This window comes from Heteronotia binoei, chromosome 9 (genome assembly GCF_032191835.1).
Source record: "Heteronotia binoei isolate CCM8104 ecotype False Entrance Well chromosome 9, APGP_CSIRO_Hbin_v1, whole genome shotgun sequence".
In the NCBI taxonomy this organism is placed as follows: Eukaryota; Metazoa; Chordata; class Lepidosauria; order Squamata; family Gekkonidae; genus Heteronotia; species Heteronotia binoei.
In genome coordinates this window covers 122276878-122303768 of record NC_083231.1, presented here as the reverse complement: position 1 = coordinate 122303768, position 26891 = coordinate 122276878, and the positions used below count along the sequence as shown (strand labels likewise).

General features: G+C 49.3%; 1 protein-coding gene across 1 annotated transcript in view; it reads left to right on the top strand.

Moving 5' to 3' along the window:
- The window catches only part of LOC132577637 (transcription factor COE3-like), a 134385-nt gene that overhangs the window by 45724 nt on the left and 61770 nt on the right, over positions 1-26891 (top strand). Inside the window, 4 exon segments of the mRNA XM_060247427.1 lie at positions 3946-4102; positions 10539-10602; positions 15257-15312; positions 21471-21544. Of these exon segments, the coding sequence (XP_060103410.1) occupies positions 3946-4102; positions 10539-10602; positions 15257-15312; positions 21471-21544 (351 nt within the window).

Genomic DNA, 26891 nt, shown 5'->3' with positions numbered 1-26891 from the left:
AAAATTAACCAGAAGCAGGTTAGATGTCGCGTTAATCGTTTTTTTCTTTTTCTCCACTTTTCCTATAACAGCAGCATTGGAAGCATTTTTAGCTTTACATTCTCATTTCTTAACTTTATATCAGGTTTATAAACATTTTTTTTTTAAAAAAAAAGATTCATCTGTCGATATATTGTCTGGGAAAGGAGGGGGTCATGGTATAATATAGCCCAGTCCCGTCAGATCTCTTAAGCTAAAGAGGGTCAGGACGTGGGTGAGAGACCACCAAGGAAGACTCTGCGGAGGCAAACAGTGGCAGATCGCCTCTGCTTCTCGCTCTCCTTGAAGGCCCCTCGCTGGGGTAGACATAAGTCTTGGGTGAGAGACCACCAAGGAAGATTCTGCAGAGGAAGGCAGTGGCCAACCACCTCTGCTTCTCACTTGCTTTGAAAGCCCCTTGCTCGAGTCACCATATGTCTTTGATGAGAGACCACCAAGAAAGTATCTGCAGAGGCAGGCAGTGGCTGGCCCCCTCTGTTTCTTGCTTGCCTTGAAAACCCCTTGCTGAGGTGCTCAGAAGTCAGCTGCAACTCAACCGCACTTTACACACACACAAACATCACACACGTACATATTTAGCCTGGAAAGGAGGTGGCTGAGAGGTGATAGGATCACCATCTTCAAGCACTCGAAGGGCTGTCATAAAGAGAATGGTGTGGAATTGTTTTCTGTGGCCCCAGAAGGTAGGACCAGCACCAATGACTTGAAATTAAATCAAAAGAGCTTCTGGGCTCAACATGAGGAAGAACTTGCTGACCGCTAGAGCGGTTCCTCGGTGGAACAGGCTTCCTCCTTGGGAGGTGGTGGGCTCTCCTTCCTTGGAGGTTTTTAAACAGAGGCTAGATGGCCATCTGACAGCAATGTGGATCCTGTGGATGTAGGGGGAGGGGTTTGTGAGTTTCCTGCATTGTGCAGGGGGTTGGACTAGATGACCCTGGAGGATCCTTCCAACTCTAGGATTCTGTTAGGAAGAACTTCCTGACTGTTAGAGCGATTCCTCAGTGGAACAGGCTTCCTCCTTGGGAGGTGGTGGGCTCTCCTTCCTTCGCGGTTTTTAAGCAGAGGCTAGATGGTCCTCTGACAGCAATGAAGATCCTATGAATTTAGGGGGAGTGGTTTGTGAGTTTCCTGTATTGTGCAGGGGGTTGGACTAGATGACCCTAGAGATTCCTTCCAACTCTAGGATTCTATTAGGAAGAACTTCCTGACTGTTAGAGCGGGTCCTCAGTGGAACAGGCTTCCTCCTCGGGAGGTGGTGGGCTCTTCTTCCTTGGATGTTTTTAAACAGAGTCTAGAGAGCCATCTGACAGCAATGTGGATCCTGTGAATGTAGGGGGAGGTATCTGCGAGTTTCCTGCATTGTGCAGGGGGTTGGGCTAGGTGACCCTGGAGGTCCCTTCCAACTCTAGGATTCTATATTGCCAACTCTTGACTAGCAATGAATTCACCCTTCTCTGGTCAACAGATTTAACAGGATTTTATGGACTGTGATTTTAATGTGCAGCTTTTAGCGTATTTTTATGGGGGGGGGGTCCTGTTCATATTGCAAGCCGCCTTGAGTTCATGAGGTGAAAAGGCTGCCGATCGGAGTTTTAAATAATAAAATTGAATAACAGATGTGTGCCTACTGTGCTGCCAGGTGGCAAGGCAACCCACTTATGGCGATCCCAGCAAGAGGCCTTCAAGGCAAGGGAGGTGTTTTGCCAGTGCTTGCCTCACCAGCGTGGGGAGAACTGGCAATGAATAGAGTCTGGGACTTCTCAGTTTAGAAAAGAGAGGACCAGACCTCAGATTGATCAGGAGCTCACAGGAGCAGAACTCCTGAACCTTTCTGAGGGATCCCCCTCTGCCTGCCCACCTCCTGTTATACAGGAGGTGCAGCTGTATAACAATCCCTGGATTAGGAGAGAGGGCAGTCTGACAGCCACCAGGGGCTTTGCCATGCCCCCGACGGCCCTCATTTACCCCTGGAGAGGTCCGCGCCACCCTTTCTCCACTTCTTTTATGTGTCATAAGAATGTAAGAGAAGCCATGTTGGATCAGGCCAGTGGTCCATCCAGTCCAACACTCTGTGTCACAGAAGAACATAAGAGAAGCCCTGTAGGATCAGGCCAGTGGCCCCTCCAGTCCAACACTCTGTGTCACATAAGAACATAAGAGAAGCCATGTTGGATCAGGCCAATGGCCCATCCAGTCCAACACTCTGTGTCACATAAGAACATAAGAGAAGCCCTGTTGGATCAGGCCAATGGCCCCTCCAGTCCAACACTCTGTGTCACATAAGAACATAAGAGAAGCCCTGTTGGATCAGGCCAATGGCCCCTCCAGTCCAACACTCTGTGTCACATAAGAACATAAGAGAAGCCATGTTGGATCAGGCCAATGGCCCATCCAGTCCAACACTCTGTGTCACATAAAAACATCAGAGAAGCCATATTGGATCAGGCCAATGGCCCATCCAGTCCAACACTCTGTGTCTCATAAGAACATCAGAGAAGCCATATTGGATCAGGCCAATGGCCCATCCAGTCCAACACTCTGTGTCTCATATAAAAACATCAGAGAAGCCATATTGGATCAGGCCAATGGCCCATCCAGTCCAACACTCTGTGTCATATAATAACATAAGAGAAGCCATGTTGGATCAGGCAAATGGCCCATCCAGTCCAACACCCTGTGTCACATAAGATCATAAGAGAAGCCCTGTTGGATCAGGCCAAAGGCCCATCCAGTCCAACACCCTGTGTCACATAGGAAAATAAGAAAAGACATGTTGGATCAGGCCAGTGGCCCATCCAGTCCAACACTCTGTGTCTCATAAGAACATCAGAAAAGCCCTGTTGGATCAGGCCAGTGGCCCATCCAGTCCAACACTCTGTGTCTCGTAAGAACATCAGAGAAGCCAGGTTGGATCAGGCCAATGGTCCATCCAGTCCAACACTCTGTGTCCCACAATGGCCAATAAATCTCTCAGCTTGACTTCGCGAAAGAAGATTTAAGAAAGGTGCACTAGTCCACGTCTGCTGCAGGCTCGCTGGTGGCTGACAAGACCAATGCGGGACAGGCAGGTCCGGCCACAGTGGCCGCAGGGAAAAGTCTGATTTGGGGTTGGTGCTGTAGCAGTATGATTCTTCCTCAATCTCCTTTTGTCCTCAAGACCAGCGATGTGTGCGTTCTCAAAGGAAGAGACAGCCTGGTGGATGGTGTGCCTCCATGCTTTGCGATCTGAGGCTAGGTCAGACCACTGGTGGTGGTTAATGCAACAGGTACCAAGGCCAATAAATAAATAAATAAATAAATAAATAAATAAATACATGTATATATATACACACACACACACACACACACTGTGGCTAATAGCCACTGATGGACCTCTGCTCTATATTTTTATGCAATCCCCTCTGAAAGCTGGCTATGCTTGTAGCCTCCACCACCTCCTGTGGCAGTGAATTCCCTTTGGGTGAAGGACTTCCTTTTATCCGTTCTAACCTGACTGCTCAGCAATTTCACTGAATGCCCACGAGTTCTTGTATTGGGAGAAAGGGAGAAAAGTGCTTCTTTGTTGGTTCCCATTGTTGGTGTCCAGGTTTGTTGGTTCCTGTTGCTTTTATGACCTGGCCGCTTTTCAGCACCTGGACTGAGTTGCGCAAGCTGCACCCAGTGTTGTGTGTGTGTGTTTATAATTTATTAAAACAGTTCTACCCTGCTTTTCCATGTGGCTCAAACCAGCTTGCAACAATAATTAAAAGTCATCTCTGATTAGAACTATCTTTGGCGCATCGTCTCGCGTTCACTCTGGCTACTGACATTTTTTTTGGGGGGGAGGGGGTTTCCTGTTTGGGCCAGACCGTCCCCTTGTTTGGTTCCGTCTCTAAAGGTTTCTTTCTTACTCTGTTTCCCTCCCAGCGGAATTGGACTGGCTCGGGCCCATTTCGAGAAACAGCCGCCTTCCAACTTGCGGAAGTCCAACTTCTTCCACTTCGTCTTGGCCATGTATGACCGGCACGGGCAGCCGGTGGAGATCGAGAGGACGTCCTTCATTGACTTCGTGGAAAAGGACAGAGTAAGGGGCCAAGCCGGGAAATGGCTGGAGATTGGGGAGGGGGTGTAGCCTGGGGAGAGACCTCAGTGGGGCATGATGCCATAGAGCCCTCCTTCTAAAGTAGCATATGAACATATGAAGCTGCCTTCTACTGAATCAGACCTTCTTGGGTCCATCAAAGTCAGTCTTGTCTCCTCAGACTGGCAGCTGCTCTCCAGAGTCTCCAGCTGAGGTTTTTCACGCCTATTTGCCTGGACCCTTTTTAGTTGGAGATGCCGGGGATTGAACCTGGGACCTTCTGCTTACCAAGCAGATTCTCTGCCATTGAGCCACTGTCCCTTCCCTACCTACAGTGAACATATGAATATCTGATGCTGCCTTCTACTGATTCCCTACCACTGTCCCTTCCCTACCTACAGTGAACATATGAATATCTGATGCTGCCTTCTACTGATTCAGACGCTGTGTCCCTTAAAGTCAGTCTTGTCTACTCAGACTGGCAGCGGCTCTCCAGGGTCTCAAGCTGAGGTTTTTTCATGCCTACTTGCCTGGACCCTTTTTAGTTGGAGATGCCGGGGATTGAACCTGGGACCTTCTGCTTACCAAGCAGATGCTCTACCACTGAGCCACAGCCCTTCCCCATTAGTCTCCAGAGTCTCAGGCTGAGGTCTTTCCCATCACCTCCTGCCTCGTCCTCTTAACTGGAGATGCCGGGGATTGAGCCTGGGACCTTCTGCATGCCAAGCAGATGCTCTACCACTGAGCCACAACCCTTGCCCATTAGTCTCCAGGGTCTCAGGCTGAGGTCTTTCCCATCACCTCCTGCCTGGTCCTTTTAACTGGAGATGCCAGGGACTGGACCTGGGACCTTCTGCTTGCCAAGCAGAGGCTCTGCCCCTGAGCCACCGTCCCTCCCCAGTTTTCTCCAGGGGAACTGATCTCTCTTGCTCGGAGATGAGAACTCATCTCCGTGAACTCATTTACACATTAGGCCACACACCCCTGACATCAAGCCAGCCGCAACTACGTTCCTGCTCAGAAAAAGCCCTGGAGATCAGTTGTAATCCCAGGAGACCTCCCAACCAGTGTTCCCTCTAAGCTGAGTTGGTGTGAGCTGGCTTGCAGGTTTTTAGCCTCCAGCTAAAGACACATTTTTGTCTTCGCTCAGGAAAAATGGCCCCGGAACAAGCTGATTTATGCAGTAGCTCACAACTTTAATGCCAGTACATATGAACATATGAAGCTGCCTTCTACTGTATCAGACCCCCCGCGGTCCATCCAGGTCTGTCTTGTCTACTCAGACCGTCAGCGGCTCTCCAGGGTCTCAAGCCGAGGTTTTTCACGCCTATTTGCCTGGACGACCTTTTTTAGTTGGAGATGCCGGGGATTGAACCTGGGACCTCCTGCTTACCAAGCAGATGCTCCACCACGGAGCCACCGTCCCTCCCCATGAACATATGAAGCTGCCTTCTACTGAATCAGACCTTCCATCCATCAAAGTCAGTATTGCCTACTCAGACTGGCAGCGGCTCTCCAGGGTCTCAAGCTGAGATTTTCACTCCTATTTGCCTGGACCCTTTTTAGTTGATGCCGGGGATTGAACCTGGGACCTTCTGCTTACCAAGCAGGTGCCCTACCACTGAGCCACCGTCCCTCCCCTTTAGTGGCTCTCTCCAGGGTCTCAAGCTGAGGTTTTCCATGCCTGTTTGCCTGGACCCTTTTTAGTTGATGCCGGGGATTGAACCTGGGACCTTCTGCTTACCAAGCAGGTGCCCTACCACTGAGCCACCGTCCCTCCCCTTTAGTGGCTCTCTCCAGGGTCTCAAGCTGAGGTTTTCTACGCCTGTTTGCCTGGATCCTTTTTAGTTGGAGATGCCGGGGATTGAACCTGGGACCTTCTGCTTCCCAAGCAGATGCTCCACCACTGAGCCACCATCCCTCCCACAGCTTTTATACCAGCAGCTCACAATGTAGAATATTTGCTCACGAGACTCTGCAGCTTAGAGGGAGCATTGCTCCAGCCCAGCTGGAAATTGGCAACAGGTCTGATGTGTGTGGTCCCAGAAGCCAGTCTTGATGAATAGGCATCATCTTTGGCACCTTCATGGGCAAAGGAAATGAAACTGCTGGCACATTCCCCATCTCTTTCCAGGAGGAAAAGCTGCATTGGCTGATTTCCTAAGCAGTGCTGTCTGGCTCAGGCCTACGGTCCATCTAGCCCAGCATTCTGTTCCCCTGGAATCCGAGAAGTCAATCAAAGAGAAGGGCATGCTCTGCTATTCAGAGTTATATTTCAGGAGCACAGTTAAAGTTGTCAACTTTATGTTGGGAAATTTCTGGAGATTTGGAGTTGAAGCAGGGGCTGAGGTGGGTGGGGCTGAGAGGGCTCTGACAGCAGCTGCCCTTTCTTTTTTCTTCTTTTTTTTGAAAACAAAGCTTTATTTATCAATTACTTGTACACAACTAACTTATATATATATATACATTCACACATACATACAAAACCCATCACCCAACCCTTCACCCAAGGAGCTTAAAAGGCCTCACCATAACAGAGTTCCGGTTTCCTCATACTAAGACCCATACTTTTTATCCAATCATATAAATAGTCCCAGGTCTTTCTACAATCTCGTATATTACCTCCATTTAATCTTACAGTTACGGTATCCATCTCAGCTGCATCGAATACTTTTTGTAAAAACTCTCCCCTGTCTGGCAGTTTAGAGACTTTCCAGTATTTTGCATACAGAATTCTCGCAACAGTTATTATATGCAGCAACAGTTTCTTCTCTTGTTTAGGTAAATTCCCTTTATAGACATTTAACAAATATAATTCTGGAGTATGTTGAAGCCTTATTCTTAATATTTTTTGTGCCCATATATTAATCTGGGCCCAATATTTCCTGGCGAATTCACACTGCCACCAAATATGATAGAGGGACCCTTTGACTTTTCTGCATTTCCAACATTTGTTGGAATACTTTGGGTATATTTTACACAATCTTTCAGGTGTTAAGTACCACCTGTACATCATCTTATCATCTTTCAAGGACAACTCCTGCAATAGCTCTGACTGACCCAAGGCCATTCCAGCAGGTGCGAGTGGAGGAGTGGGGAATCAAAGCCAGATAGGAGTCCGCCCACTTCACCACGACACCAAACTGGCTCTCAGTGTTTTTATTGAACATACATGAACAATGATTGACTTCTCGGATTCCAGGGGAACAGAATGCTGGGCTAGATGGACCGTAGGCCTGAGCCAGACAGCACTGCTTAGGAAATACATGAACATACATGCCTTCTACTGAATGAGACGCTTGGTCCATCTAGGTCAGTATTGTCTACTCTGATCAGCAGGAGCTCTCCAGGGTCTCAGGCTGAAGTCTTTCCCATCACCTCCTGCCTGGTTCTTTTAAGTGGAGATGCTGGGGATTGAACCTGGGACCTTCTGCATGCCAAGCAGAGGCTCTTTCACTGAGCCACAGCCCTGCTCCATTAGTCTCCAGGGTCTCAGGCTGAGGTCTTTCCCATCACCTCCTGCCTGGTCCTGTTAAGTGGAGATACCAGGGATTGAACTGGGGACCTTCTGCATGCCAAGCAGAGGCTCTTCCACTGAGCCAGAGTCCTTCTCCATTAGTCTCCAGGGTCTCAGGCTGAGGTCTTTCCCATCACCTCCTGCCTGGTCCTTTTAAGTGGAGATACCAGGGATAGAACCTGGGACCTTCTGCATGCCAAGCAGAGGCTCTTCCACTGAGCCAGAGCCCTTCTCCATTAGTCTCCAGGGTCTCAGGCTGAGGTCTTTCCCATCATCTCCTGCTGGTCCTGTTAAGTGGAGATGCTGGGGATTGAACCTGGGACCTTCTGCATGCCAAGCAGAGGCTCTTCCACTGAGCCAGATCCCTTCTCCATTAGTCTCCAGGGTCTCAGGCTGAGGTCTTTCCCATCACCTCCTGCCTGGTCCTTTTAAGTGGAGATACCAGGGATAGAACCTGGGACCTTCTGCATGCCAAGCAGAGGCTCTCCCACTGAGCCACATTCCGTCTCCATTAGTCTCCAGGGTCTCAGGCTGAGGTCTTTCCCATCACCTCCTGCCTGGTCCTATTAAGTGGAGATGCTGGGGATTGAACCTGGGACCTTCTGCATGCCAAGCAGAGACACTTCCACTGAGCCAGAGCCCCTCCCCATTATTATCACGATCTGCCTCCTGTACTTGTAATGGAGGATGCAGGGCAGGAAAGGGACATTAAATAAATAATTTTATAAAATCCCGCGGGAGTGGGGGGAGGTTCCAGTAGCAAGACAGAGATCAAAAGGGCTCAGGCAAGGGACAGCTGTTGCCAGATGTGATCCAGGGCTGGAGGGACGAGTGTCGAGCAGCATCCAGTTCTCACCCAGGAACTTAGGACGGGGAATTCCAGCGGGTCTCACAGCTGTCCGATGAGCCATGGACAGATGGTCGAAAGCTTTTTCCAAGGGGACAAGAGTTGAACCAATGTGCCAGAGCTCCGTCAGCCTGGGAGGGCACACCTGGAGTGTTGTGTGGAGTTCAGGAAGCCTCGCTTCCAGAAGGATGTAGACAGAATGGAGCAGGTGAAGAGGAGAGCAACAAGGACGACCAGGGGCCGGGAGACCAAGCCCTATGAGGGACTTGGGATTGTTCAGTCCGGAGAAGAGGAGGTTGATTGTGGGGAGGGGATGAGATTGCTCTCTAGAAGCCAGCCTCGGATTCAGCAGGAGCTGACAGGAACGCAGCTCCTGAACCTTTCTGAGAGTTCCACCTCCTCCTTCTGAGAATTCCACCTCCTTCTTCTGAGAGTTCCACCTCCTCCTTCTGAGAATTCCACCTCCTCCTTCTGAGCGTTCCACCTCCTCCTTCTGAGAGTTCCACCTCCTTCTGAGAATTCCACCTCCTCCTTCTGAGAGTTCCACCTCCTCCTGAGAATTCCACCTCCTCTTTCTGAGAGTTCCACCTCCTCCTTCTGAGAGTTCCACCTCCTCCTTCTGAGAATTCCACCTCCTCCTTCTGAGAGTTTCACCTCCTTGTCCATTGAATAGTAGGTACAGCTGCATAACAATCCCTAGAGTATTTATTTATTTATTTATTTTTCCTATTTATATCCCGCCCTCCCCGCCGAAGCAGGCTCAGGGCGGCTAACAACATCACACGTCAACAATAAAACAATAAAAACAATCACAATCACACGTCCGTTGAAAGTTAAAACAGGTTACAATTTAAAATTATTAGTGCCGTTTTAAAACGACAGTTTGCTGCTTGCATCGTGCCGTTCTTCAGTGATGTTTGGGGAGGGACGGTGGCTCAGTGGCAGAGCATCTGCTTGGGAAGCAGAAGGTCCCAGGTTCCATCCCCGGCATCTCCAGCTAAAAAGGGTCCAGGCAAATAGGCGTGAAAAACCTCAGCTGGATACCCTGGAGAGCCGCTGCCAGTCTGAGTAGACAAGACTGACTTTGATGGACCAAAGAGGGTCTGATTCAGTAGAAGGCAGCTTCATATGTCCATATATGTTCATATGTCTAAGGACAGGGATGGTGGCTCAGTGGTAGAGCATCTGCTTGGTTAGCAGAAGGTCCCAGGTTCAATCCCCAGCATCTCCAACTAAAAAGGGTCCAGGCAAAGTAGGCTTGGAAAACCTCAGCTGGAGACCCTGGAGAGCCGCTGCCAGTCTGAGTAGACAAGACTGACTCTGATGGACCAAAGAGGGTCTGATTAAGTTGAAGGCAGCTTCATATGTTCACACAGTAAAATCCAGTTGGAACGTGCTTTGAAAGTGGATTGAAATGGCATTATTTTGCATGTGTGATTGCAGCCTCAAGGTCACATCAGAGGGTGCATGTGGAGGAGGGGGGAATCAAACCCGGTTCTCCCAGATAAGAGTCTCCATGTTTAACCACTACATCAAACAAGATTCATTGTCCATCCAGAATCTCAGATGGAGGTCTTTCACATCATCTACTTTTGGAGGGCCGGTGGCTCAGTGGTAGAGCATCTGCTTGGGAAGCAGAAGGTCCCAAGTTCAATCCCCGGCATCTCCAACTAAAAAGGGTCCAGGCAAATAGGCGTGGAAAACCTCAGCTGGAGACCCTGGAGAGCCGCTGCCAGTCTGAGTAGACAAGACTGACTCTGATGGACCAAAGAGGGTCTGATTCAGTAGAAGGCAGCTTCATATGTTCATCTACACATTTTGGTTGAAGGGCATTCGAAATAGTGTTGTTTTGCAGGCCTTGCGGAGCTGGGCAAGGTCCCGCAAGGCTCTAACATCGTCTGGGAGTTGGTTTCACCAGTGGGGGGCCGCAACACCTGTGAGCTCCACCGCCTATTTTTCTACAAAACGACCTCTGAATACTACTGCTACTGTTTGTTGTTGCTGTTATTGACGCTAGTACATCCCATATAGAATTTCAGAGCAACATTCTCCATCTTGTTGTCCCCCACTTCCAGGAGCAGAACGGAGAGAAGACCAACAATGGGATCCATTACAGGCTGCAGCTGCTGTACAGTAACGGTGAGGACCAAGCGGGTGCGGCGAGGTTACAGAAAGAGAAAGAGTATATTTTTTCCAGAGAGCATAAAGCTCATGGCATGTACAGCCACCCTGTTGTTGCCTCGGACCAACAGGTTCTGCAGGTTTCTCTGCAGCTTGAAAAACCTGCAACACCTGTTTGTCCGGGGGCCAGCGTGGGATGAAAGAAATGTCAGGAGGTGCCCAGCTGTCAGGATTCCCTTTTCCCACATGTCCATACAGAGCCATTGAGAGAAGGGGCTTGTCTAGGGGACAGATTAGGAGAGAGACTCCCCCCGCCCAAGCAGTCAGCAAAGCCCATGTGGTATTGCTGTGTGTCCTTAGGGCACACTTCTGGGCCTGTATGTTGCACCTGAGATCACTTGCACCCTCTAAGATGTAGAATCTTGTGAGCAAAAATTCTACCTTTGTGATCTCCTGGCGTAAAAATTGCAAATGAACAATTTGACTTCTGGGGCCATTATTTCGGCTAGCCTTGAACTGAACTGCCAATATAGTAACATAAAAAAGGATACCTAAGAGCACTGAATACCATCGGACATCAAAGGATATTAGCACCAAATTGTTTAAATTGTTAAATTAGGATTTGTAGAATCTTTCGGGCTCAAGTGCCGTGTTCTACTGGAGAAAACTTTTCTTCCAGATGTTTCGTTCTCAGCTGCGGAGAACGTCCTCAGCTGCGGAGAACGCCACTGAGGATGTTCTCCACAGCTGAGAACGAAACGTCTGGAAGAAAAACTTTCTCCAGTAGAACACGGCACTTGAGCCCGAAAGATTCTACAAACCCTAATGATGATGCCAGCCGTGAAAACCTGGAATTTTTGATAATTGTTAAATTGTTTGAATTGTTTAAATCGATGAAGTTGTTGAAACGTTTAATGAATTGTTTTTACTGTGACGTATTGCTTTTCTTGGTTGTGAGCCACCCTGAGCTGGCTTCGGTGGGGAGGGCAGGATATAAATCTAATCAATCAAATCCTTCCTAAGCTAAGACGACAAATGTGTGAGCCAAAGGCTAAAAAAAACCTGTGAGCTAGCTCACACGAACTCAGCTTAGAGGGAAATAGGAGTCAATTGCACCTTTAAGACCAACTTAGTTTTATTAAGAACGTCAGCTTTCGTGTGCTCTCTAAGCACACTTCCTCAGACGACGAATCCGGTACAGGGAGCAAAGCCACGCGGAGCTGGTAGTCAGTGGCTCACAATGCAAAATGGTACAAATTTAAGATCCAATGACAATGTTGTCATGGTTACGTTCCGAAGAAGAAGAAGGTGGTATTGGATTTATATCCCGCCCTCCGCTCCGAAGAGTCTCAGAGCGGCTCACAATCTCCTTTATCTTCCTCCCCCACAACAGGCACCCTGGGAGGTGGGTGGGGCTGAGAGAGCTCTCCCAGAAGCTGCCCTTTCAAGGACAACTCCTGCAAAGAGCTCTGGCTGACCCAAGGCCATTCCAGCAGCTGCAAGTGGAGGAGTGGGGAATCAAATCCGGTTGTCCCAGATAAGAGTCTGCGCACTTCACCACTACACCAAACTGGCCCTCCAGTAAATCAATCTAAGGTGGTCTTAAAGATGCAACTTGACTCCTGTTTTGTTCTACTACTTCAGACCAACACGGCTGGCTGCTTGGCTCTATCAGCCTGGCATCAGTGGCTACGTGATCAGAGAGGCGTGCTCATCAGGATCTCTCGTGATGTCCTGCGTCCCCTGGGTGACCAAACATCTCAGGCCGGCCTTCGCGGCTTTTTCCCCTGCTCTTGTAGCAGGAGCGCAGGGTTTCTTTTCCTCACAAAGGGCGCCTCTCCACCTCAGACTTCAATGGGCTTAGAAGTCATTCCCTGTCCCAAAGGAACTGTTGGGATCTGCCTCCACCCCATTGTCAGACTGGGTGGAAAGTGCTGTCAAGTCCCAGGTGACTCATGGTGACCACAGGAGGGTTTTCAGGGCAAAAGATGTTCAGAGGTTTGCCATTGCCTGCCTCTGCGTAGTAACCCTGGACTGCCTTATTGGTCTTCCTACCAAATTGTCAGAAAGAGATGTTCTTTCTTGCCTGCCTCTGCGTAGCAACCCTGGACTTCCTTGGTGGTCTCCCATCCAAGTCCTAACCAGGGCCGACCCTACTTAGCTTCTGAGATCAGATGAGATCAGGCTAGCTTAGGCCACCCAGGTTAAGGCAGTAGACGCTCAGAGGTGATTGCCGTTGCCTGCCTCTGCGTAGCAACCCTGCCCTTCCTTGGTGGTCTCCCATCCAAGTACTAGCCGGCGCCAGCCCCGCTTAGCTTCCGAGATCTGATGCGATCAGGCTAGTTTAGGCCACCCAGGTTAGGGCAGGAGACACTCAGAGGTGGTTTGCCATTGCCTGCCTCTGCGTAGTGACCCTGGACTTCTTTGGTGGTCTCCCATTCAAGTACTAACCAGGGCCGACCCTCCTTAGCTTCTGAGATCCGATGAGATCAGACTAGCTTAGCCCCCCCCCCCCCTGGTTAGGGCACTAGACACTCAGAGGTGGTTTGCCATTGCCTGCCTCTGCATAGCAACCCTAGGCATTCTCAGTGGTCTCCTATCCAAATACTAGCCAGGGCTGACTCTCCTTAGCTTCTGAGATCAGATGAGATCAGGCCAGCCTGGGCCATTGAAATCAAGACAAGAGATGTTCAGAGGGGGTTTGCCATTGCCTGCCTCTGCATAGCGACCCCGGATGTCTGTGGGGGTCTCCCATCCAAGTCCTAACCTGGGCTGACTCTGCAAAGTTTCCAAGACGGGGCTAGCCTGAGCCATCCAGGCCAAGGCAAGAATAGATGAACAGAGGAGGTTTGCCATTGCCTGCCTCTGCGTAGCAACCCTGGACTTCCTTGGTGGTCTCCCATCCAAGTCCTAACCAGGGCCGACCCTGCTTAGCTTCTGAGATCAGATGAGATCAGGCTAGTTTAGGCCACTCAGGTTAAGGCAGTAGACACTCAGAGGTGGTTTGCCATTGTCTGCCTCTGCGTAGCAACCCTGGACTGCCGTGATGGTCTCCCATCCAAGTACTAGCCAGCGCCAGCCCCGCTTAGCTCCCGAGATCTGATGCGATCCGGCTAGCATGGTGGACCGTCAACGCAGGAGATGTTCAGAGGTGGTTTGCCATTTGCTGCCTCTGCGTAACAACCCTGGACTTCCTCTGTGGACTCCCATCCAAGGCCTAACAACCACTTTTCTTTTGAGATCTGACAAGATTGGGCTCACCTGGGCCATCTGTGTCAGGACATAGTTCCCGAAAAACCTTTTTTTAGGGGGAGAGCTGTGACAATTAAGCTAATATTAATTAGTGGCTAAAAGAAACACCCCGATGTTAAGAGGCTCCCTGGTTTGAATCCTGCCTATGCCTCGAATGCAAGCTCCCCTGTGGGGAGGGACGGTGGCTCAGTGGTAGAGCATTTGCTTGGTCCCAAGCTCAATCCCCGGCATCTCCAACTAAAAAGGGTCCAGGCAAGCAGGTGTGGAAAACCTCAGCTGGAGACTCTGGAGAGCCGCTGCCAGACTGACTTTGATGGACCAAGGGTCTGATTCAGTAGAAGGCAGCTTCATATGTTCATGGGGAGGGACGGTGGCTCAGTGGTGGAGCATCTGCTTGGGAAGCAGAAGGTCCCAGGTTCAATCCCCGGCATCTCCAACTAAAAAGGGTCCAGGCAAGTAGGGGTGAAAAACCTCAGCTTGAGACCCTGGAGAGCCAGTCTGAGCAGACAACACTGACTTTGATGGACTGAGGGTCTGATTCAGTAGAAGGCAGCTTCATATGTTCATATGTCTAAGGGGAGGGATGGTGGCTCAGTGGTTACAGCATCTGCTTGGTAAGCAGAAGGTCCCAGGTTCAATCCCCGGCATCTCCAACTAAAAAGAGTCTAGGCAAAGTAGGTGTGGAAAACCTCAGCTTGACACCCTGGAGAGCCACTGCCAGTCTGAGTAGACAAGACTGACTTTGATGGACCGAGGTTGATGATTCAGCAGCTTCATATGTTCATAGGGAGGGACGGTGGCTCAGGGGCGGAGCGGCTGCTCGGGAAGCAGGAGGTCCCCGGTTCGATCCCAGCATCTCCAAAAAAGGGTCCAGGCAAGGAGGCCTGAAAAACCTCAGCTGAGACCCTGGAGAGCAGGGGAGGGACGGTGGCTCAGTGGTGGAGCATCTGCTTGGGAAGCAGGAGGTCCCAGGTTCAATCCCTGGCATCTCCAACTAAAAGGGGTCCAGGCAAATAGGCATGAAAAACCTCAGCTTGAGACCCTGGAGAGCCGCTGCCAGTCTGAGCAGACAAGACTGACTTGGATGGACCGAAGGGGATCTGATTCAGTAGAAGGCAGCTTCATATGTTCTCAGCCTCAGCAGCCTCTGCAGCTTACCTGCATGTCTCACCTGGCCTGCCCGAGAGGGCTGTTGCACTGATTGCATCAGGATAATGCAGGAGAACACCGAAAACCTTGTGGACAAACCAGCTTGTAGCATCAGTGTGTCTGGGGGCCATGTCCGGGGGAGGCATTCTTCTATCCCAGTTTCACAGCTGGCAGGACAGCAAGGAGTTGGGCAGGGCTCGTGAGATGCTTGGAGCACTTCCTGTCCTCCCCAAGCATGTCAAAGTTACTCTCGCTTGCTTTCTCCTCACAGGGCTTCGGACAGAGCAGGACCTCTACGTTCGGCTGATCGACTCCATGTCCAAGCAGGTAATGGCGTCCAGTGCTGGGGGAATAAACCTCTGTGTGTGTGTGTGTGTGTGTGCGTGCGTGCGTGTTACCATCTAGGCTCAACTGCACATCTATCAGGTACATCTGAGTAGCATTGCCAACCTCCAGCTGGGGCCTGGAAATCTCTTGGAATTTCAACTGATCTCCAGACAACAAACAATCAGAAGCCTTGCCTGGCAAAAGCCCCTCCCCCCAACCGGCCCCACCAAGTAGTCAAAAACACTTGACTGGCACCACTAAAGGATTTGGATGGTGCCATGGCAACCCTGGGCACTAAGAAGTCTTTGTCATTTGTTAGGCAGAAGATCTGTCTAACAACTACCTGCCTATCTCTCTCTCTCTCTCTATCTATCTATCTATCTATCTATCTATCTATCTATCTATCTATCTATCTATCTATCTATCTATCTATCTATCTATCATCAATCTATCATCTATCTATTTTATTTATTTATTACGTTTGACTTATACCGCCCTCTCCGCAAGCGGACTCAGGGCGGCTATCTATCTATCTATCATCTGCCTCTATGTTGTGTTTCTGCCTCTATGTTGTGTTTCTGTCTCTCATCGTGTCTGTCTGTCTCTGTTTCTCTCTGTGTGTTGGTCTAATTTACCTTCCTACCCACCTGTCTTTATCTGTTTCTATCTCTGTCTTTCTATCACTCATGTCTGTCTATCCATCTATCCCTCTATCCGTTTATCTGTCTGTCTGTCTGTCTGTCTGTCTGTCTGTCTGTCTGTCTGTCTATCTATCTATCTATCTATCTATCTATCTATCTATCTATCTATCTATCTATCTATCTATCTATCTATCTATCTATCTATCTATCTATCTATCTATCCAATCAACCATCCATCCATCCGGAATACTTGCTCCTGACTATTGTGCTGGGGAGAGGAAACTTTCCCTTCCCCACCAGAGGACTTCCAAATTGGCCTGGATCTCAGCAGAGCTACCCTTTGTTCCACCTGTTAAATGGGATGGGGGGGGGTGGTGTCACACGGCAAGGCCTAGCAAGGCTTTCTACTGGCTGCCACCACTCTGGTCAGGGTCTGTATGGAGGCCCCAGAGCACCCAACCACCCTTATCTTCCTTATTAATAAATACCTCCTAATTGTGGCCAAGGAGACATGAGAACCCAGGCAGTAGAACAACAAAAAGAAGTTTATTATTAGTGCTCTAAAACAGTAAGTGGGTGACAAAGATTTAGTGCTATAGTGAATAAGAAACAGTAAAGGTTGATGCAAAGAAACAAAAGCGCTGACGTGTTTAACTATACAGTCCCTACTCTACTAACCAACACTCACCACATACCTTGGGTGAGGGATCTTTCCCCTGCTGCAAGCTCTCTAGGCTACAGCCTGCCTCCAGCTCAGCCTTCCAGGAAAAGACACCCCCTGCCTCAGCTTGGCCCTTTTATGTTCTCCTCCCAGGCCCTACCCCTCTCTGCGCCAGTTTCCCTCCAAATCCTTGCCACTCGCTCAAAGGGACAGAAGGCATCCCCGGAAATGTAAGCTCTTTTGTAACTCCTAGGCAGGCTTCTCTGGAGCCTGTAGGCCTCACTAGACCCAGGATCATGATGGGGGAGGAGCTTTCCTGGCAGTCAGGAAGTTGGACACAGCTGCCCTGGCCACTTCCTTAAGAACATAAGAGACGCCACATTGGATCAGACCAATGGCCCATCCAGTCCAACACTCTGTGTCACATAAGAACATAAGAGAAGCCCTGTTGGATCAGGCCAATGGCCCCTCCAGTCCAACACTCTGTGTCACATAAGAACATAAGAGAAGCCCTGTTGGATCAGGCCAATGGCCCCTCCAGTCCAACACTCTGTGTCACATAAGAACATAAGAGAAGCCATGTTGGATCAGGCCTATGGCCCATCCATTCCAACACTCTGTGTCACATAAGAACATAAGAGAAGCCATGTTGGATCAGGCCAATGGCCCATCCATTCCAACACTCTGTGTCACATAAGAACATAAGAGAAGCCCTGTTGGATCAGGCCTATGGCCCATCCATTCCAACACTCTGTGTCACATAAGAACATAAGAGAAGCCATGTTGGATCAGGCCAATGGCCCATCCATTCCAACACTCTGTGTCACATAAGAACATAAGAGAAGCCCTGTTGGATCAGGCCTATGGCCCATCCATTCCAACACTCTGTGTCACATAAGAACATAAGAGAAGCCATGTTGGATCAGGCCAATGGCCCATCCAGTCCAACACTCTGTGTCACATAAGAACATAAGAGAAGCCATGTTGGATCAGGCCAATGGCCCATCCATTCCAACACTCTGTGTCACATAAGAACATAAGAGAAGCCCTGTTGGATCAGGCCAATGGCCCATCCATTCCAACACTCTGTGTCACATAAGAACATAAGAGAAGTCATGTTGGATCAGGCCAATGGCCCATCCAGTCCAACACTCTGTGTCACATAAGAACATAAGAGAAGCCATGTTGAATCACGCCAATGCCCATCCAGTCCAACACTGTGTCACATAAGAACATAAGAGAAGCCATTTTGGATCAGGCCAATGGCCCATCCAGTCCAACACTCTGTGTCACACAGTGGCCAAAAAAAACCCCAAATGCCAAAAACACAGTGGCCAAAAAACCCAAGTTCCATGCGAGAGACGGGACATCAGGGAGACAGAACAAAGGCCGTAGAGTTTGTGGAAGTTTCTTTTGAGATCCACGCCAAGGATAGTGTGTTCACACCCATGTAAAAGGTGCCCCAAGGGAGCATCTCTCTCTTTCCAATGGTAGAGAGATGTTCCACCATTATTAGCGTGAGTCATTGGGGAAGCGTGTAGGTACCCGAGGGAGGCATGTGCTTGTTCTCAGCTGCCATTAGCACCAAACACCTATTTAGCACCAGACATCCGTGCCAGGCCTTGTTGGGAACACAGAGTCCTCCTCAGAGGTCACTTCATAGGAAAAGAGGCGCCGGAGCTCATTAGCACACAACTCATTTACAGAACTCATTTGGTGTGGAATTGTTTTCTGTGGCCCCAGAAGGAAGGACCAGAACCAATGGGTTGAAATTAAATCAAAAGAATTTCCGGCTCAACATGAGAAAGAACTTCCTGACCATTAGAGCAATTCCTCAGTGGAACAGGCTTCCTCCTCAGGAGGTGATGCGCTCTCCTTCCTTGGAGGTTTTTAAGCAGAGGCTGGATGGCCATATGACAGCAATGCAGATCCTGTGAATTTAGGGGGAGGTGTTTGTGGGTTTCCTGCATTGTACAGGGGGTTGGACTAGATGGCCCTGGAGGTCCCTTCCAACTCTACGATTCTATTAGGAAAAACTTCCTGACTGTTAGAGCAGTTCCTCAGTGGAACAGGTTCCTCCTTGGGAGGTGGTGGGCTCTTCTTCCTTGGAGGTTTTGAAACAGAGGCTGGATGGCCATCTGACAGCAATGAAGAGCCTATCAATTTAGGGAGAGGGGTTTGTGAGTTTCCTGCATTGTGCAGGGGGTTGGACTAGATGACCCTGGTGGTCCCTTCCAACTCTGGAGGTGGTGGGCTCTCCTTCCTTGGAGGTTTTGAAGCAGAGGCTATATATATATATGACTGTTAGAACTTCCTGACCGTTAGAACAATTCCTCAGTGGAACAGGCTTCCTCGGGAGGTTTTTAAGCAGAGGCTAGATGGTCATCTGACAGCAATGAGGATCCTGTGAATTTAGGGGGAGATGTTTGTGAGTTTCCTGCATTGTGCAGGGGGTTGGACTAGATGACCCTGGAGGTCCACTCAAACTCATGAGGCGGTGGGCTCTCCTTCCTTGGAGGTTTTTAAGCAGAGTCTAGAGGACCATCTGACAGCAATGAGGATCCTGTGAATTTAGGGGAAGATATTTGTGAGTTTCCTGCATTGTGCAGGAGGTTGGACTAGATGACCCTGGAGGTCCCTTCCAACTCTATGATTCTATGATCTGCCACACACCCCCTGACATCACTGGAAGGTGTACTAAATTACATCAGCCCAGCATTTACCTTAAAATGTTTCTTGAATTATAATTATCATCCTAAAACCTTACTCCCATCAGTCTTTTAACATTGCTTTCTTCTCTGTGGCCACAGTGGCAGGAAGAAGATTTCCATGTGTCTGCTTTATACGTTTTGGTTATTTTCCCTTTTTTTGTGTGAGGGAAAATATTAGAAAGTTTGTCCAATCTGAGAGTTCAGCAGAATTCTCACAGGGGGGTTGAACAATGGAGCCCAGAGGCAAGTATTGGGAAAGGGAGAGAGAAAGAAAGAGCACCATAAAATTTAGAGGTTCTGGAAGTCCGCTCCTGTGAGCTCCTGCCCAAAATGAGGCCTGGTTAGAGATGTGAAATTTCAAAAAATTTTGAAGCTCGGAAAAAAAACCTTAGGTTTGGGGGGGGGGGGTTTTAACAGAATGACTTTCAATCTGGAAAAGAAAAAAAATAAGTGCTAATGTAGTATTTTTTTTTAATTTTTCCAAAATTTTTCATTTTTTCTGGGGGGGTTTTCCAGAAAAAAATGGAAATTTTTGGAAAAATTGAAAAAAAAATGCTGCATTAGCACTTATTTTTTTCTTTTCCAGATTGAAAGTCATTCTGTTACTTTCGGAACATAAAATATGGCTACGGACAATTTTACTTGGCATGAAATTATCACAACGAGGTGATTAGAAATATAGTGTCTCCAAACAATTATTACAAACGGAATATACTTTTAAAATAATATGTATTTGTAATTGTAACAAACGGAGCAACAAAAAAGGCTTCAGGAAAAAAATTGGGGGAAAGTTTCCCCCCCCCCCCCCCGAATTTTTTCAGTTTTTTTTCCTGGGCCTTCACATCTCTAGGCCTGCTCCTTCTCCTTTGCTTGGAAAGCAAAAATTACTGCGGCACAAAAGTATCTCCAGTTGGGCACCTAGAAATGTGGACTTGAATCTGGTTCTTTTACTGTAGACCGACATGGCTACCCACCTGAAACAAAAGATTATATGTACAGCTAGCTGTCAGCTCTGGATAGGAAAATACCTGGGGATTTAGGGGGTGGGGCCTGGCGAGGGTGGGGCTTGGGGAGGGGGCGGGGCCTAAGTGGAGTATAAAGCCCCGGAGTCCGCTCTCTGAAGGTGCCACTTCCTCCGGGGGAACTGATCTCTGTGATTTGGAGATCAGTTGAAATTCCAGGAGATCTTCAGGCCCCACTTGGAGGTTGGCAACCCTGCTTCCACCATGGCAATCTTGTTGGGTCTCTAAGATGCTGCTGGAATCCGAATCTAGGTCTTCTACTGCAGACCAACAAGGGCTGCCGTCCGCAACAACCTACTTCACAGGGTTATTGTGGGGGAAATGCAGGGCTGCCCGCTCCACCCTGGGAAATAGATGGAGCTTTTTTGGGGGGGTGGAGCCTGAGATGGGTGGGGTTTGGGGAATAATGCCACGGAGCCCTCCCTTCCAGGCAGCCGTTTTCTTCAGGGGAGCTGATTGCTGCCAGCTGGCAATCAGTTGTAAAAGCTCTGGGTTCAAGAGACGGAATGACTCGCCTTGTTTTTCATATTGTCCTCTGTCGCTGTTTACATCCAGTGAAGAGAATGCAACTTTTGCAGCTCTCGGAGTTTTGAGCTCCGCAGAAGTTCTTTTGGGATGGCCCCTTTTGTGGGGTTGCCAACTTTGAGCTGGGGAATGCCTAGAGATTTGGGGATGGAGCCTGGGGAGGAAGCTCAGTGGGGTAAAAGGCCCTGCAAAGCAGCCGTTTTCTCTAGGAGGAGAAACTATGGGATCTGGAGATCAGCTTAAATTCTGGAGATCGATGTCTGGGATCTGGAGAGCAGCGGCAATTCCAGGAGATCTCCAGGCACCGTGTGGAAGTTGGAAACCCTAACATTTTGTCTTTTTTTTTTTTAAGCCCACTGTAAAAAAGAACCTTGTTTCTATGGAGGAGCCCCCAGCTTCTCGCCAAAGTTGTAACAGGGTAGGGTTGCCAGAGATTCAGCCGTGAGAGAGAAATCCCAAACCCAGGTTCGCCACGGATGAGAAGTCAGCCTCTGCTTCACAGACGGGTTAATGCCGAACGCTTTAAAACTGCTGAACCTTCTGTGGATGCCCTCTCCACAACCTTCAACTTCTCCCTTTCTGTCTGCTCTATCTTTAGGCCATCATCTATGAAGGGCAGGACAAGAACCCAGAGATGTGCCGTGTGCTTCTGACGCACGAGATCATGTGCAGGTGAGCTCTTCTCAGCGGCAGCAGGGAGAGATGAGGTGGGGGGAAAGGGTCTCAGCAAGAATTTCTAGTGTTTTCTTTGAACGACTGCTGTTTAACGTAAGAACATAAGAGAAGCCATGTTGGATCAAGCCAATGGCCCATCCAGTCCAACACTCTTTGTCACATAAGAGAAGCTATGTTGGATCAGGCCAATGGCCCATCCAGTCCAGCACTCTGTGTCACATAAGAACATAAGAGAAGCCATGTTGGATCAGGCCAGTGGCCCATCCAGTCCAACACTCTTTGTCACATAAGAACATAAGAGAAGCCATGTTGGATCAGGCCAATGGCCCATCCAGTCCAACACTCTGTGTCACATAAGAACATAAGAGAAGCCATGTTGGATCAGGCCAATGGCCCATCCAGTCCAACACTCTGTGTCACATAAGAACATAAGAGAAGCCATGTTGGATCAGGCCAATGGCCCACCCAGTCCAACACTCTGTGTCACATAAGAACATAAGAGAAGCCATGTTGGATCAGGCCAATGGCCCATCCAGTCCTACACTCCGTGTCACATAAGAACATAAGAGAAGCCATGTTGGATCAGGCCAATGGCCCATCCAGTCCAACAGTCTGTGTCACATAAGAACATAAGAGAAGCCATGTTGGATCAGGCCAGTGGCCCACCCAGTCCAACACTCTGTGTCACATAAGAACATAAGAGAAGCCATGTTGGATCAGGCCAGTGGCCCATCCAGTCCAACACTCTGTGTCACATAAGAACACAAGAGAAGCCATGTTAGATCAGGCCAGTGGCCCATCCAGTCCAGCACTCTGTGTCACATAAGAACATAAGAGAAGCCATGTTGGATCAGGCCAGTGGCCCATCCAGTCCAACACTCTTTGTCACAAAAGAACATAAGAGAAGCCATGTTGGATCAGGCCAATGGCCCATCCAGTCCAACACTCTGTGTCACATAAGAACATAAGAGAAGCCATGTTGGATCAGGCCAATGGCCCATCCAGTCCAACACTCTGTGTCACATAAGAACATAAGAGAAGCCATGTTGGATCAGGCCAATGGCCCACCCAGTCCAACACTCTGTGTCACATAAGAACATAAGAGAAGCCATGTTGGATCAGGCCAATGGCCCATCCAGTCCTACACTCCGTGTCACATAAGAACATAAGAGAAGCCATGTTGGATCAGGCCAATGGCCCATCCAGTCCTACACTCCGTGTCACATCAGTAGCTATTAGCCATAGTGTATGTGTGTGTGTGTGTGTGTGTGTGTGTGTGTGTATCTGGTCCATATTTTTATCCCATCCCCTCTTGAAGCTGGCTATGCTTGTAGCCGCCACCACCTCCTGTGGCAGTGAATTCCACAGGTTAATCCCCCTTTGGGTGAAGAAGTACTTCCTTTTATCCGTTTCAACCTGACTGCTCAGCAATTTCATCGAATGCCCACGAGTTCTTGTATTGAGAGAAAGGGAGAAAAGGACTTCTTTCTCTACTTTCTCCATCCCATGCAGAATCTTGTAAATTCTTGTTTGGCAAGCTGAATGCAGTTCTGGTTACTCGGACCGACTTCCCACTAGCTTTAACTCGCCCTCACTCTCCTCAGTGGAGCTTCTGTCGGATTTCCCACAAGCTGCCCCGAGGCTGCAACTGGCTCCGCCTCTTTTGCGCAGCAAACAAGATTCTCTAAAGGGACCAGTTTCTGTTTGCGGTGCAGAAAAGGCGAAGCGAGTTGCAGCTGGTGTGAAATCCGACAGGAGCCCCGCGGACAACAGGAGCGTGAGGGCGGCATAAGGCTAGTGAGAAATTGGTCCCAGTCTTTAAAATGGATGCTGTGGTGCTGGAAAAAAAATGCAAAGAAAGAAGGTGGGAAGGGGCGTAACTCGAGTGATCAAGTAAAAACTAGAGCCAGTTTGGTGTAGTGGTGAAGTGTGCGGACTCTTATCTGGGAGAACCGGGTTGGATTCCCCACTCCTCCACTTGCAGCTGCTGGAATGGCCTTGGGTCAGCCAGAGTTCTCTTATCTGGGAGAACCGGGTTTGATTCCCCACTCCTCCACTTGCAGCTGCTGGAATGGCCTTGGGTCAGCCATAGCTCTCTTATCTGGGAGAACCGGGTTGGATTCCCCACTCCTCCACTTGCAGCTGCTGGAATGGCCTTGGGTCAGCCAGAGCTCTCTTATCTGGGAGAACCGGGTTGGATTCCCCACTCCTCCACTTGCAGCTGCTGGAATGGCCTTGGGTCAGCCATAGCTCTCTTATCTGGGAGAACCGGGTTTGATTCCCCACTCCTCCACTTGCACCTGCTGGAATGGCCTTGGGTCAGCCAGAGTTCTCTTATCTGGGAGAACCGGGTTGGATTCCCCACTCCTCCACTTGCAGCTGCTGGAATGTGCTTGGGTCAGCCAGAGTTCTCTTATCTGGGAGAACCGGGTTGGATTCCCCACTCCTCCACTTGCAGCTGCTGGAATGGCCTTGGGTCAGCCATAGCTCTCTTATCTGGGAGAACCGGGTTTGATTCCCCACTCCTCCACTTGCACCTGCTGGAATGGCCTTGGGTCAGCCAGAGCTCTCTTATCTGGGAGAACCGGGTTGGATTCCCCACTCCTCCACTTGCAGCTGCTGGAATGGCCTTGGGTCAGCCAGAGCTCTCTTATCTGGGAGAACCGGGTTTGATTCCCCACTCCTCCACTTGCACCTGCTGGAATGGCCTTGGGTCAGCCAGAGCTCTCTTATCTGGGAGAACCAGGTTTGATTCCCCACTCCTCCACTTGCACCTGCTGGAATGGCCTTGGGTCAGCCAGAGCTCTCTTATCTTGGAGAACCGGGTTTGATTCCCCACTCCTCCACTTGCAGCTGCTGGAATGGCCTTGGGTCAGCCAGAGCTCTCTTATCTGGGAGAACCGGGTTTGATTCCCCACTCCTCCACTTGCACCTGCTGGAATGGCCTTGGGTCAGCCAGAGCTCTCTTATCTGGGAGAACCGGGTTTGATTCCCCACTCCTCCACTTGCTCCTGATGGAATGGCCTTGGGTCAGCCAGAGCTCTGGCAGAGGTTGTCCTTGAAAGGGCAGCTGCTGTGAGAGCCCTCTCCAGCCCCACCCACCTCACAGTGTGTCTGTTGTGGGAGAGGAGGGTAAAGGAGATTGTGACTCTGAGACTCTTCGGAGTGGAGGGCGGGATATAAATCCAATATCTTCATCTACCTTACAGGGTAGGGCCCAAATCTCTTTAGATCACTTCTCCAAGCCAAGCCACCCAGCAGCTTGGATAATGCATTTAAAGTTTTTTTCTTTCTGCCTCCCCCTCCCCCCTCTCTCTATCTACCTACGTACCTACCTACCTACCTACATAAGAACATACGAGAAGCCATGTTGGATAAGGCCAATGGCCCATCCAGTCCAACACTCTGTGTCACACAGTGGCCAAAAAAACAACTACCAAGTGCCATCAGGAGGTTCACAAGTGGGGCTAGAAGCCTTTCCACTTTGCCTTCACCCAAGCACCAAGAATACAGAGCATCACTGCCGCAGACAGTTCCAACAATACACTGTGGCTAATAGCCACTAATGGACTTCTGCTCAATATTTTTATCCAATCCCCTCTTGAAGCTGGCTATGCTTGTAGCCGCCACCACCTCCTGTGGCAGTGAGTTCCACATGTTAATCACCCTTTGGGTGAAGAAGTATTTCCTTTTATCCGTTCTAACCCGACTTCTCAGCAATTTCATTGAATGCTCACGAGTTCTTCTATTGTGAGAAAGGGAGAAAAGGACTTCTTTCTCTGCTTTCTCCATCCCATGCATAATCTCATAAACTTCTATCCTATCACCCCGCAATCGACGTTTCTCCAAGATAAAGAGCCCCAAGTGTTTTAACCTTTCTTCATAGGGAAAGTATTCCAACCCTTTAATCATTCTAGTTGCCCTTTTCTGGACTTTTTCCAATGCTATAATATCCTTTTTGAGGTGTGGTGACCAGAATTGTACACAGTATTCCAAATGAGACCGCACCATTGATTTATACAGGGGCATTATGATACTGGCTGATTTGTTTTCAATTCCCTTCCTAATAATTCCCAGCATGGGAATCTCTATCTATCATCTATCTATCTATCTATCTATCTATCTATCTATCTATCTATCTATCTATCTATCTATCTATCTATCTATCTATCTATCTATCTATCTATCTATCTATCTATCTATCTATCCTCTCTCCCCCAGGCTCTTCCTCTTTTCTGGGTGAATTTGGGATTTATCATGGGGCACGCCCCAACCCCAGGGTAAAGATCCTAACCTTCAGTATATATTTCCCTGTGCTTACAAGCTCAGACTTTTGCTGTGTGACAAGCCAGAACCCCACTTGGGAAGTTTTTGTTCACGGAAAACCAGCACCAGTTGAACTTCTTCCTGTCACGCAGCCGGGACTGGCAGGGGAGCCCAGCCAGAAAAGGATGACTAGCCCAGGATAGGCAGGCAGACGGCAGGCTCTGTCTGAAAGAGGGACCCGTCTGAACAAATGAGAGCTGCTGTCTGCTGAGGCAGATTGCGGGTACACCCAAGTCAGTTTTTGGCAGGCAGAAAGGGCAGCAAGATTTTCCACAAGAGCGCCAGCACATAAAAAGCGACGGACAGAGCATCACTTTGAATGTAATAGTATTATCACAGAGTGTGGGATGAGCGATAGCATCAGATGGAGGCAACAGAATAGGGGAGACTAGGGGTTGCTTTGTAGAAAAATAGGTGGCGGAGCTCATCCAGGGATTGTTATGCAGCTGCGATACTTATTCGATGGACAAGGTGGTGGAACTCTCAGAAGGAGGAAGCGGAACTCTCCGAAAGGTTCAGGAGCTGCGCTCCACTGAATCTGTGGCCTGGGGGAGACCAAAACGGTTCTGGCATCTCTTGCGAAAGTGCCTTCAGGACTTCGACTTCACGATACCTGAGATCTCTCTTCGCAGACAGTTTTTTTTTTTTTTTATAAAAGACGCAGTCCCACCGCTGACATTAAATCTAATTAATAACGGATCCGATAAACAACGGAGAGCTCTCCGATTCTCCCGGGAGCTGCGATTCCACCCCTGGCTGCACAAACAAAACCCTGCCGAGGAGAGGCCTCCTTCCCCCCGCCCCACCCCCAATCTCCCACCCGCCCCTGACATCTATTCCCTTAGCCCCCGGGATCGTTAGCGAGGTTCCTGGAGATCAATTAGCCACGAAAGCAAGCTCCCAGGCAGCCGGGCTAATTTGCACAAACACCAAGCTCGAGTGTCGTAAACAAGGCGAGCGATAATGGGACACCAGGGAACCTGGAGGAGCCAAGCAGAAGGTGCTCTGAGCACCAGCT